We start from the raw sequence: 12,920 nt of genomic DNA on the forward strand, positions 1-12,920 counted from the left end.
AGATAAGAAGAAAGTTTTTCCTGAAGTTGAAAGTATTTAATTTAAATTCTGAAAGCCAATGAGTTTTTCTAAAGCTAAACATATGTAATTTAAACTGAATTTTGTAATTCCAGCTTCCTATCTCTTGGCTTCAAAATGGCATCTTTAAAATGAAAGAATTTAAGATTTTAAAATTTAAAAAAAATAAATAAATTAATTAATTAATTAAAAAAAAATAAAATAAAAATAAAATGAAAAAAAAAAATAAAATGAAATGATGGTAACAGTGGTTGGTAGCCTTATAGTTTTTTAAACAGCCTGACTTGGCACAGATGGTGATTACCTTATATCAGAAGCCCTGCTCCTATTTTAGTATAGTCCAGGTACCACTCACCGATTTAGTCCCTTTCTCTGCCTTATACTCTCTGCCCTTCTATTGGTTTTTGTCCTGGGACTTGCTCTCAAGATGATAAACATTCATGGTGGACATATGGGGTTAGTTCTGACTACAAACTTGAAACATCTAATGCCCTGGTCCTGGTGGTGACATGCTGGGTAGAGAAAGTCGCTTTCCTCCTGCCTTGCCTGTCCTTCCTGTCTGATTTTTTTCATCATCCTTAAACAGATTTGCCATTGTGGGTGGGAAACCATGGAGGCTTTTCGTCAAAACACTTTTGGGGAGATGAGGAAGAATATGGGGAGAGTGAAGTGAGAGGTGAGAAATGATGGTGCTGCCATTTGAGTCACTGTGTAAATTTGAGCAAGTTCCTTAGCTTTCTTTTTAAAATTTATTTTTAATTGGAGAAAAATTGCTTTACAATGTTGGTTTCTGCCACACAAAATGCAAAACAGCAGTAACTATACATATACCCCCTCCCTCTGGAGCCTCCCTCCCCTCCCCACATCCCACCCTTCTGGGTAATCACAGAGGACCAGGCTGGACTACAGTAGCTTCCCACTAGTTATCTACTTTACACGGGATAGTGTATACATGTCAGTGCTACTTTCTCCATTCATCTTGCTCTCCTTCCCCCACTGCGTCCACAAGTCCACTCTCTACATCTGCATCTCCATTCTTTCCCTGCAAATGGCTTCATCAGTACCATTCTTCTAGATTCCATATTTGCTCGTTTGTAAACCAGGGGATACTACCTTTCTTACCAACCTGAGGAGATTGTTTGGCAGAGCACATGAAACAATGGTCTTGGAAGGGAATATGATGGTGCACCCAGCAGCTGTTTATCAGCTTGTTTCCTCTCATCCTCTGGCCTGGGCTTCTTCACCAGGAAGTGATCTCATAAAAGAGAGCTGCTTGCATTTTCCATAATCTTACATGCTCTAATATAGCAAGCAGAGGCATTACCTCATTGCGGCCAAGCATACCTGCTTTCTAACAGCAATTACTCAAGACTAGTTTCACTTCTCCTGTTGGCTTTCAACCCTGCATCACATCTTTCTTTCATTCCCCCAACTCTCAGGCACAAAGCCTCATTCCCTGGGGCCCAGCTCAGGGCACTTTCTTCCCAAGCCCTAACATTCCAAAGTAAACACCTGCAATTTATAGTCTCTGCTCCCTTCCTGCGCAAAACACACAGCACACAATATATCTGTATTGGGAGGGGAATTGTGGTGAAGCAAGAAAAGAGCATTATACTAAGAATCGGATAACTGGACTCTGATCCAGCCAGGGTACTTCACTAGTTCTTTACCCTTGAGGAAATCATTTCCTCTCCGTATTTCCATCTGTACAGTGATAGAGGAGGAGGGTGGTTTGCACTGTGGAGTACAACAGTACAGGCTTAGGCATCTGTACATTGGGTTTCTTTTTCCAGTCTGGCTGCTTGCTAGCTTCTCCATGATTTGGGGGAAATCACTACCCACTTACAAGGCCACATCTCCGCATATGTAAAAAAAAAAAAGTTTGAATTAGGTGATTCATCAAGATTTCTGCTAGCCTAGAAATTGGATGCTTCTCTAGAATGGGTTTCATTAAACATACTTGGATGGCAGTGCCTGCTTCATGCCAGACATTGTTTGATGATAGTTGTGACACGACTCATGGCTGGGCAAGGTCCTTGAGACCCTGAGTACAACTGCTACTTGTTTCTGGCCATGTCTCAACTGGCAAGGTGGTGACCCCAAGGACAGTTCCTATAATTTCCCTGCCTTTGGTCCCCTACCCCCCTCTCCCCTTTCCCACCACCTGTAACTTTAAGCAGTGGTGATGAATCATGAAGAAGTTTCTGAAACAGATTCCACCATCTGTTTGCTGGAGATGTTCACAGTGCTGTCAGCAGGCTGCAGTGTGGTCTCTGGCTGCTTTCATCGAGAAACAGGCCAGAATGCAATGGCAGATGAATGTAGTTGGGAGGGAAGCAGTTGATTTTTGACAGTGGGGTCTGTGAAAGCCATTTGTGAGCTGGGCTGAGGAGATTAGATCTAAAAAGGCACTCAGCGTCTTGAATCTGAGATGACTTGTTCCAAAAGGCATTTTGAAAAGCCCTTACAGCTCGAGATCTATGTTCCTGCGGCCAGGCAGGGGGAACCAGATCTGTTTCAGAGAGAGAAGTTTTCATGATTATATTCAGCAAAGGACTGGGCAGCTCTTCTTAGTAGACAGTTTAGTGTTAAACAACTCTCACTGTTTGGGAAGGTGCCTCCCATTTTGTTCTTGGGGAAAAGTGACTGAACAGAGCTCACTCAGTGATGAACATAGGGAATGAGACTAGGTGCCCCTTATTTTATTTACCCATTTCAACCTAACTGATGCAATACTGAGAAAGCCCAAGTTAGTGCTCTCTTGGATATCCTACTAAGGTCAAATGGGCACATGCTTTAACTCCAAGGTGAGTGCTCCTTCCATCTTTTCCCTTGGAGTATGGGCAGGCGCTGTGAGTGATCTTCCTTCTTCCTTCATTCTCTGAAAGCACCTTGGTTCCTGGCCCTCTTGTGGCAGTACCTCCTTCCAGGCCTCAGGTAAACAAGGTCATTCCATCAGAAACTGGGGGCTCTCTGGAGAGCCTAGGTTTGATTCAGGCCTCCCTCCTACCCCTTGTTCCAAGCTAGATGTCAAGAACTAAAAGCTGTCTGTTTGGGTTGCATTGGGCTTCCCAGGTGATGCTAGTGGTAAAGAACCTGCTTGCCAATGCAGGAGATGTAAGAGATGTGGGTTAAATCCTTGGATTGGGAGGATCCCCTGGAGGAGGGCATGGCAAACCACTCCAGTATTCTTGCCTGGAGAATCACATGGACAGAGGAGCCTGGCGGGCTATAATCAGTGTCACAAAGGGTTGGTCACAACTGAAATGACTTAGCATTCACACACTCAGGCAGGCTGCATTGGAGTAGACGGAACAGTGACTAATTCACTTCTGTGGTTCTTCCATTGCAGCCTAGAGATCATAGAAGTCTGAACCAGGTGGAAGGAAGGGAAGATGGGAAAAGTGGTGGAGAGCAGAATCCCATAGGGACCCAAATGGTCCTCAAGACAATAACCTTATCCAGAAGTAAGGGCCAAGAAGCACATGACTGAGCCCTGGGGCTGGCCAGGCAGATGAAAACTAGGCTGGTGGAGCCTACATGACAACTTTCTGCACTTGGTGCTGTGAATCGACTCATCTCCCCATCCCCACCGAGAAACCTGGGACTATGAGGAGCAGCCTGACCCTGGTGGGGACCCTCTGGGCCTTCCTGTCCCTTGTTACCGCCGTGGCCAGTTCTACCAGTTACTTCCTGCCTTATTGGCTCTTTGGATCTCAGCTGGGGAAGCCAGTGTCATTCAGCACATTCCGGAGGTGCAATTACCCTGTGAGGGGAGAGGGGCAGAGTCTGATCATGGTTGAAGAGTGTGGGCGCTATGCCAGCTTCAGTGCCATCCCCAGCCTGGCCTGGCAGATGTGCACAGTGGTGACAGGTGCTGGCTGTGCTCTGCTGCTCCTGGTGGCACTGGCTGCTGTCCTGGGCTGCTGCATGGAAGAACTCATCTCCAGAATGATGGGACGTTGCATGGGAGCTGCACAGTTTGTGGGAGGTAAGACTGTGTGGCTGAGATTGGGGAGGTTGGGGAGCTTTGCACGGGTGGGCATAGTGGGTGTGTTGCCTTACAGGGAAATCCACTCTGAGCTTCTCCTCTTTGTCCAGCTCTAAGGCTGTGAATGGGCTAAGGCTGTGAATGGGCTTCCCTGGTGACTCAGATGGTAAAGAATCTGCCTGCCAATGCAGGAGACACAGGTTCAATCCCTGAGTTGGGAAGATCCCCTGGGGAAGGAAATGGCAGTCCACTCCAGTATTCTTGCCTGGGGAATCCCATGGACAGAGGAGCCTAGGGTGCTACAGTCCAGGGGGTCACAAAGAATCAGACATGACTTGGCAACTGGACAACAACAGCAAGGCTCTGAATGGGGGCTCCTTTGAAATACCTGGTCTGGGACTCCCCAAAGTGCAATCTACATCAGGGTTTTATTCACAGCAAGATTGGCTAGTAGGCAGAATTGATATCTGGTTTTTTGGCCCTGATTTTCATCACATTCTTTTGCCTGCAGAGTGCCTATTTAACAGTATTATCCAGGTCTGCTTTGCAGAGGAAACAACTCTAGTATACTACTAGTATGGTATACAACTCTATACTCTAGTATTACAGTTCCCAAGTAAACTTGACCTCTAAGATCCCTGATTACTGGTAGTTATCTGAGGACCGTGATCTCATTAACACATACACAAAGATGCTAATTACTGAATGAGTTTAATATGCAGTCCTCACCAAAAAAATACACCTCTAATAGTGAAATGCTAGCTACCAGGCAGATTGCAGTTGACCGCTTATCTGGCAACATCTAAGGCTAGCCCTGACTGGTAGCCATCAACAATCTATCTAGGTTTCCTCTGGCCCCGACTCACTCTACTTATCTTTTCCTTCATTCAGTCTGCCTCTAAATTTAGTGCAGGAGACCTGGGATGCTGCAGTGTGTGGATGGGCTAAGAAAGAACAAAATGCAAAAATGGCAGACAATAGGAAAGCAATGGGAGTGGTTTCATTTGAACTGAGAAGAAAAAGGCTAGTTTAGACACAGGCAAATATGTGTGTGAATATATGAGCTATTTTTCACACCTGGATGGGGAAATGGAAAAAAGTGCTGGTAGAATCTATGGCTGAAGTTTGTTGTTGTTCCTGAAGTTTTAGAATTCCTATTCATTATAACTGTCATCTCCATTAGCAGCACAGTGTGGGTGACTGGAGCCAGGAAACTTCGATTCCACTTCTGGCTCTTTCACTAAGTTGCCCTGTGGTTTTAAGCAAATGACTGACCTCTCTCATGTTCACTTCCCTTCTTTCCTTGAATTGGTTCATTGGCAAGATAGCCCAGATCCTAATTTTCTTCTTCTCTCCGATGACTGCATTCAAGTGGTCTTGGGGTGCAATGATAGTGAGGAGCTAAGACAGTGCTTCTCATCAGGGACTGACTTTTTACACCCTTCACCCCCCACCCCCACCAGAAGACATTTAGTAATGTCTTTGAAACATTTATGGTTATCACATATTCGGGAGGGTGTTACTGACAATCAGTGGATAAAGGTGAGGGATGTTGTTAAATATACCACAATGCATAAGAATAAAACAGTTGCCTACTCCCCAAAATAAAGAAATATCTGGTCCCAAATGTCAATAGTGCCGAGGTTGAGAAACCCTAAGCTAAGATATGATTTCCTTGCCTTCTTATGAAAAGTACCAGATTCTCTTTTGTGCCAGTTAAGGTGATGTTTTCTGTTTCCCTCTTTCCTTAGACTCATTGTAAAAATTTTAAATTTGAATTAACATTCTAATCTAACGAACTAATCCATAAACTGAGTGGGGAAGAACTTTAACTGAGTGGCAGATGTCATGCAGAGGCAACAGAAACATCAGTATAAGTTTCATCTCATATGATTCTGCCATTTTATATTTCCCATTGGCTATTGCTCATAAGAACACAGTCACAGTGTTTACGCTTAGATGAAGATCTTTAAAACTCAAGACTAAAATGCCATTTGACAGTAGTCATGGAAAGAATTAAGACCCAAGGTGTGCTACAAGGTTTCTCTCTGGGCAAGGGAATAATATTGGACAGATGGCTGAATTTCCACAACTTCCCCATCTGTAATACCAGCCAACTAAGAGTCATTTTCATTTCCTTTTTAGAAACTGGAGCCTGTCAAGGTTATATCAGATGTGAAGGAATGGTAAAGCCTGCTTGAATGTATCATATTTTCTAGGCATCCCTTGGCATACAACCATTATCCAAGGTTCTTCAGGGATCTTGTGCCTCACTCCTCAGAGATGGGCACTGTTAGTGGCAGAAAGCCAAACCTGAAGAGTGTTTTGAGCTACACGGATAAAAGACATAAGAGAAAGAGCTGTGGGGGTTAAGTTGAAGCCTGTTGTTCAACTGAGGGAAATTGATTTCATTGCTCCAGGCCGGACTGCTTCTCAGCAGCTAGTGCATTAACCAAAATATATCAGGGGGAGGAGCCCATTTGTTTCAGGTTTGGTTTATCTCTGCCAGACCTCAAACCACTGAAGAGATGGAGTATCCATTAAGAACTACTCCCTCCCCTCTGCCTGACTTTTGTTCCCCAGTTTGGCGGCTGTCCACAGAGATGAGTGGTGGGAAGTGGGAGAGACAGGAAGAAATAAAGAACTGCTGGCCTGAGTCAGATTCAGCAAGGTGACCTGATGGGGCCCTTGGGTCCTATTTGCTCCACCTGCAGCCAATCCAGCTGGACAAGTGTAGGGTCCAGAGAGCCTTCCACTGGGACCTTCATGCCCTCCTCTAACCAGGGAAGGAAACATCTGGTTAGGAGATTATTTCAACCCCGGGGATGCTGAGGTTTCCAACCAGCTGGCCCCTGATCCCAGAGAATAAGGTCATTATTTACATTCCCCTGTGTATACACATGCAAGATGCTTGTGAATTATCCTCTACCTTCAGTGAGAGCTAACTGAAGAAGAAATAGGTGAGAAGTAAATATAAAGAAGTCTTGGCAGGAAAAAGTGTAAGATCTTGGATCAGGTTACTTGAGGGAGGCCAAGAATCTTTCTAGAGCAGGGAATGTATCAGAATCACCTGGAGTGCTTAAAAAAATGGTTTCTCTCTCACTCTTTCCCATACTGATATACATAGCAACAGGTGGAAGGCTACATGTTTTTTAAAAAAATTTCTCCAGTGACCCTGATGTGTGTGCTGTGTTCCCTTTCCCCAACCCAAGTGAGAACTACCACTCTGGACTTTTTTGTTTTGGTTTAGTTAAGCAGATAGAATTCAACAAACCCAGACAGGTGCTACTGTTTTGCTCCATGTAAGATCCTAATGCTACATGCTTCAAGCTGAATGAAAATTGCCACTGGAGACAGATCACTGAGAATGTGATTCAAGGAAAGGGTGGTGTTTTCTAAAAACCATTATCTTCTCTGCAAACCAAGCATTTCCTGAAAAGTCTTCCAAGCTGTCATCAGTCATCATTTAACTTATCTTTACCATGTTGAGCAAGGATTATAAAAGTGGCTTTCTGTTTGGGAAATGGTATTTAAAGAAGTTAACCTGTTAACAAAGACTCATGTGGAAGATTTGAAGCAGAGCAGAGAATGTGGTCCAGGCCTTCTGACTCTCAGCCCTGGGCTTTATGCACTGGTGTCATTGATTTTTCTTTATCTCTTTTTTAAAATATAAATTTATTTATTGTAACTGGAGGTTAATTACTTTACAATATTGTATTGGTTTTGCCATACATCAACATGAATCCGCCACGGGTATACATGTGTTCCCCATCCTGAACCCCTTTCCCACCTCCCTCCCCATACCATCCCTCTGGGTCATCCCAGTGTGCCAGCCCTAAGCTATATCACGCATGGAACCTGGACTGGTGATTCATTTCATATACGATATTATACATGTTTCAATGCCATTCTCCCAAATCGTCCCACCCTCTTCTTCTCCCACAGAGTCCAAAAGACTGTTCTATACATCTGTGTCTCTTTTGCTGTCTCACATACAGGGTTATCATTACCATCTTTCTAAATTCCATATATATGCATTAGTATACTGTATTGGTGTTTTTCTTTCTGGCTTACTTCACTTTGTATAATAGGCTCCAGTTTCATCCACCTCATTAGGACTGATTCAAATGTATTCTTTTTAATGGCTGTTTAATCTCTTTAGAGAGGAAGTTCTATCACAGTGTTTCTCAGAGTGGTCCTTGAAGTGCTTGTATAAGAATTTCTTGGTGTGCTTATTAAATGCAGATTCCTTAGTGCCTTCCTAAACTTCGGAAAGAGATGGGAATATCAGACCACCTGACCTGCCTCTTGAGAAACCTATATGCAGGTCAGGAAGCAACAGTTAGAACTGGACATGGAGAAACAGACTGGTTCCAAATACGAAAAGGAGTACATCAAAGCTGTATACTGTCACCCTGCTTATTTAACTTCTATGCAGAGTACATCATGAGAAACTCTGGGCTGGAGGAAGCACAGGCTGGAATCAAGATTGCCGGGAGAAATATCAATAACCTCAGATATGCAGATGACACCACCCTTATGGCAGAAAGTGAAGAGGAACTAAAAAGCCTCTTGATGAAAGTGAAAGAGGAGAGTGAAAAAGTTGGCTTAAAGCTCAACATTCAGAAAACTAAGGTCATAGCATCTGGTCCCATCACTTCATGGCAAATAGATGAGGAAACAGTGGAAACAGTGTCAGGCTTTATTTTGGGGGGCTCCAAAATCAGTGCAGATGGTGACTGCAGCCATGAAATTAAAAGACGCTTACTCCTTGGAATGAAAGTTATGACCAACCTAGACAGCATATTAAAAAGCAGAGACATTACTTTGCCAACAAAAGTCCGTCTAGTCCAGGCTATGGTTTTTCCAGTGGTCATGTATGAATGTGACAGTTAGACTGTGAAGAAAGCTGAACGTCAAAGAATTGATGCTTTTGAACTGTGGTGTTGAAGAAGACTCTTGAGAGTCCCTTAGACTGCAAGGAGATCCAACCAGTCCATCCTAAAGGAGACCAGTCCTGGGTGTTCATTGGAAGGAATGATGCTGAGGCTAGAACTCCAATACTTTGGCCACCTCATGAGAAGTGTTGACCCATTGAAAAAGACCCTGATGCTGGGAGGGATTGTGGGCAGGAGGAGAAGGGGATGAGAGGATGAGATGGCTGGATGGCATCACCGACTCAATGCACATGAGTCTGGGTGAACTCCGGGGGTTGGTGATGGACAGAGAGGCCAGCTGTGCTGCAGTTCATGGGGTCGCAAAGAGTCAGACACGACTGAGTGACTGAAGTGAACTGAAACCTCCCAAATAAGAGCTGATGCCTGGCACTCTGGATTCTACATAGCCTCTCAGGCTGACTTATTTATTTTTGAAAGTATAGTATGAAATATTCCAGATATATGTATCATAAGGCTTAAGGAATAGACTATTACTGATGTTGTTGAAGTCTTCATACCCTGATCGTATTCCCTTGTCTCCATAGCAAAGGTAACTACTCACATCCATATATGTATTACTACAGGAAAAACCATAGCTTTGACTAGATGGACCTTTGCTGGCAAAGTAATGTCTCTGCTGTTTAATATGCTGTATAGGTTGGTAACAGCTATTCTTTCAAGGAGGAAGCATCTTTTAATTTCATGTCTGCAGTCACCATCTGCAGTGATATTGGAGCCCCCAAAATAAAGCCCCTCACTGTCTCCATTGTTTCCACATCTATTTGCCATGAAATGATGGGACTGGTGGAGAAGGAAATGGCAACCCACTCCAGTATTCTTGCCTGGAGAATCCTGTGGACAGAGGAGCCTTGTGGGCTGCTGTCCATAGGGTCACACAGGGTTGGACATGACTGAAGTGACTTGGCATGCATGCATGCATGGTGGAACTGGATGCCATGATCTTAGTTTTCTGAATGTTGAATATTAAACCAGCTTTTTCACTCTCCTCTTTCAATTTCATCAAAAAGCTCTTGAGTTCTTCTTCACTTTCTGCCATAATGGTGGTGTCATCTGCATATCTGAGGTTATTGATATTTCTCCCAGCAATCTTAATTCCAGCTTGTGCTTCATCTAGCCCAGCATTTCACATGACGTACTCTGCATATAAGTTAAATGAGCAGGGTGACAATGTACAGCCTTGACGTACTCCTCTCCTTATTTGGAACCAGTCTGTTGTTCCATGTCCAGTTCTAACTGTTGCTTCTTGATCTGCATACAGATTTCTCAAGAGTCAGGTCAGATGATCTGGTATTCCCATCTCTTGAAGAATTTTCCAGTTTACTGTGATTCACGTAATCAAAGGCTTTGGTGTAGTCAATAAAGCAGAAATAGATGCTTTTCTGGAACTCTCTTACTTTTCTGATGATCCAATGGATGCTAGCAATTTGATCTCTTGTTCCTCTGCTTTCTCTAAATCCAGCTTAAACATCTGGAAGTTCACAGTTCACGTACTGCTGAAGCCTGGCTTGGAGAATTTTGAGCATTACTTTGCTAGTGTGTGAGATGAGTGCAATTGTGTGGTAGTTTGAGCATTCTTTGGCATTACCTTTCTTTGGGATTGGAATGAAAACTGACCTTTTCGAGTCCTGTGGCCACTGCTGAATTTTCCAAATTGCTGGTATATTGAGTGCAGCACTTTCACAGCATCATCTTTCAGGATTTGAAATAGCTCAACTTGAATTCCATCACCTCCGATAGCTTTGTTCGTAATGATGCTTCCTACAGCCCACTTGAGTTTGGATTCCAGGATGTTTGGCTCTAGGTGAGTGATCACACCATCATGGTTATCTGAGTCATGAAGATCTTTTTCATATAGTTCTTCTGTGTATTCTTGCCACCTCTTCTTAATATCTTCTGCTTCTGTTAGGTCCATACCATTTCTGTCCTTTATTGTGCCCATCTTTGCATGAAATATTCCCTTGGTATCTCTAATTTTCTTGAAGTGATCTCTGGTCTTTTCCATTCTATTGTTTTCCTCTATTTCATTACATTGATCACTGAGGAAGGCTTTCTTATCTCTCCTTGTTGTTCTTAGGAACTCTGCATTTAGATGGGTATATCTTTCCTTTTCTCCTTTGCCTTTAATTTCTCTTTTTTGCTCAGCTATTTGTAAGGCCTCCTCAGACAACCATTTTGCCTCTTTGCATTTCTTTTTCTTGGGGATAGTTTTGATCCCTGCCTCCTGTACACTGTCATGAACCTCCGTCCATATTTCTTCAGTCACTCTGTCTGTTAGATCTAATCTCTTGAATCTATTTCTCACTTCCACTGTATAATCATAAGGGCTATGATTTAGGTCATACCTGAGTGGCTTATTGGTTTTCCCTACTTTATTCAATTTAAGTCTGAATTTGGCAATAAGGAGTTCATCATCAGAGTCACAGTCAGCTCCCAGTCTTGTTTTTTGCTGACTATAGAGCTTCTCCATCTTTGGCTGCAAGGAATATAATCAATTTGATTTCAATATTGACTGTCTGGTGATGTCCATGTGTAGAGTTTTCTCTTGTGTTGTTGCAAGAGGGTGTTTTCTATAACCAGTGCATTCTCTTGTCAAAACTCTGTTAGCCTTTGACCTGTTTCGTTTTGTACTCCAAGGCCAAATTTACCTGTTACTCCAGGTATCTCTTGACTTCCTACTTTTGCATTCCAGGCCCCTATAATGAAAAGGACATCTTTTTTGAGTGTTAGTTCTAGAAGATCTCGTGGGTCTTCACAGAACCTTTCAACAATGAGGATAAATGACCCTGTGACTTTGCTTTTAAAATAATTTGTCTCCTTGGACATCTTTATCCATCTATGATCAAATGTGATATAATCCTCTGATACAAGTGCAATGAAGTATGCACTTGTATGTTACAAGTTCATGACGTATGTTTACAACCTATTGTGCTCACCTGTCTGAAAGGCAGGAGGGAGAATGGGGGATGGGAGGGGTGGTAGGGCAGGTTGAGAAGAGCATGTGGCCACCTGCACTGGGGCAGAACACATACCTGGCAGATTCCTACTTTCTGACTTGGTGCCGGAGAAAAATTGCAAGAAAACAACTCCAAGCAGGTGACTTTTCAATCAAGCCTTGTTCTGCTTTTGACTTTTCAACTGTTATGAGGACAAAAATGTGAGGAAGAAATTAGCATGGTGAATATAAGTAGAAAGTGAAGGAAAAGCCAGAGGCAGAGGCTGCTGTTTAATAATAGTGATAAATCTTTATTGAGCACATTCTATGTGCCTGGCAGCTTTATGAGTACTACTTTTTGAAACAGCCCTGTAAGTTACAGTACTATTATTCCTATTTTAAAGATGAGGTAACTGAGGCACAGAGAAATTAAGTAGCTTGCCAAAGTCACACAACCTCTAGGGGGCAGAGCTGGAATTTGAAATTAGGTCTTGGGACTACAGAACCCAATCTCTTTCTCTTTCTCTTTTTCCCCAGCTTCATTGAAATGCAATTGACATAACATTGCATGTTAGGTGTACAATACACTGATTTGATGCACGTATGCATTGTGAAAGGATTATCACAATAAGGTTAGAGAACACATAAATCGCCTCACATAATTGTTTTGTGGTGAGATCATTTAAGATCTCCTCTCTTAGCAACTTTCAAATACATAATATTGTATTGTTCTCTTAAGCCGTCGTGCTGTTTCTCTGAATCTTAATGCCTATAAGATTCCGAGTGCCTACTATAGATGCTGTTGCCAAAAAGTGATCATTTCTGGACACCTGTCTCTAGAAGAATAACACTTCTAAGGATCTCTCTTATTAGTAAGAAAAGCATTGCCAGCAACTGGCTCTGCGAGCTTGAGTAAATTGCTTTCCCTCTCTGGGTCTCAGCACCCACATCTGTAGTGGAGAGGGACTGGAGTAGATACTCTCCAAAGGCCTTTCCTTCTCTGAAATTCTGTAGCTGTATT

The 12,920-nt window shown here is 43.1% G+C and overlaps 1 protein-coding gene across 1 annotated transcript in view; it reads left to right on the top strand.

Moving 5' to 3' along the window:
- Positions 1-3,627: 3,627 nt before the first annotated feature.
- The window catches only part of LHFPL1 (lipoma HMGIC fusion partner-like 1), a 48,269-nt gene continuing 38,976 nt past the window's right edge, over positions 3,628-12,920 (top strand). Inside the window, exon 1 of the mRNA XM_005700257.2 lies at positions 3,628-4,009. Within this exon, the coding sequence (XP_005700314.1) occupies positions 3,628-4,009 (382 nt within the window). The remainder of the gene's footprint in view (positions 4,010-12,920) is intronic.

Source organism: Capra hircus, assembly GCF_001704415.2.
Source record: "Capra hircus breed San Clemente chromosome X unlocalized genomic scaffold, ASM170441v1, whole genome shotgun sequence".
In the NCBI taxonomy this organism is placed as follows: Eukaryota; Metazoa; Chordata; class Mammalia; order Artiodactyla; family Bovidae; genus Capra; species Capra hircus.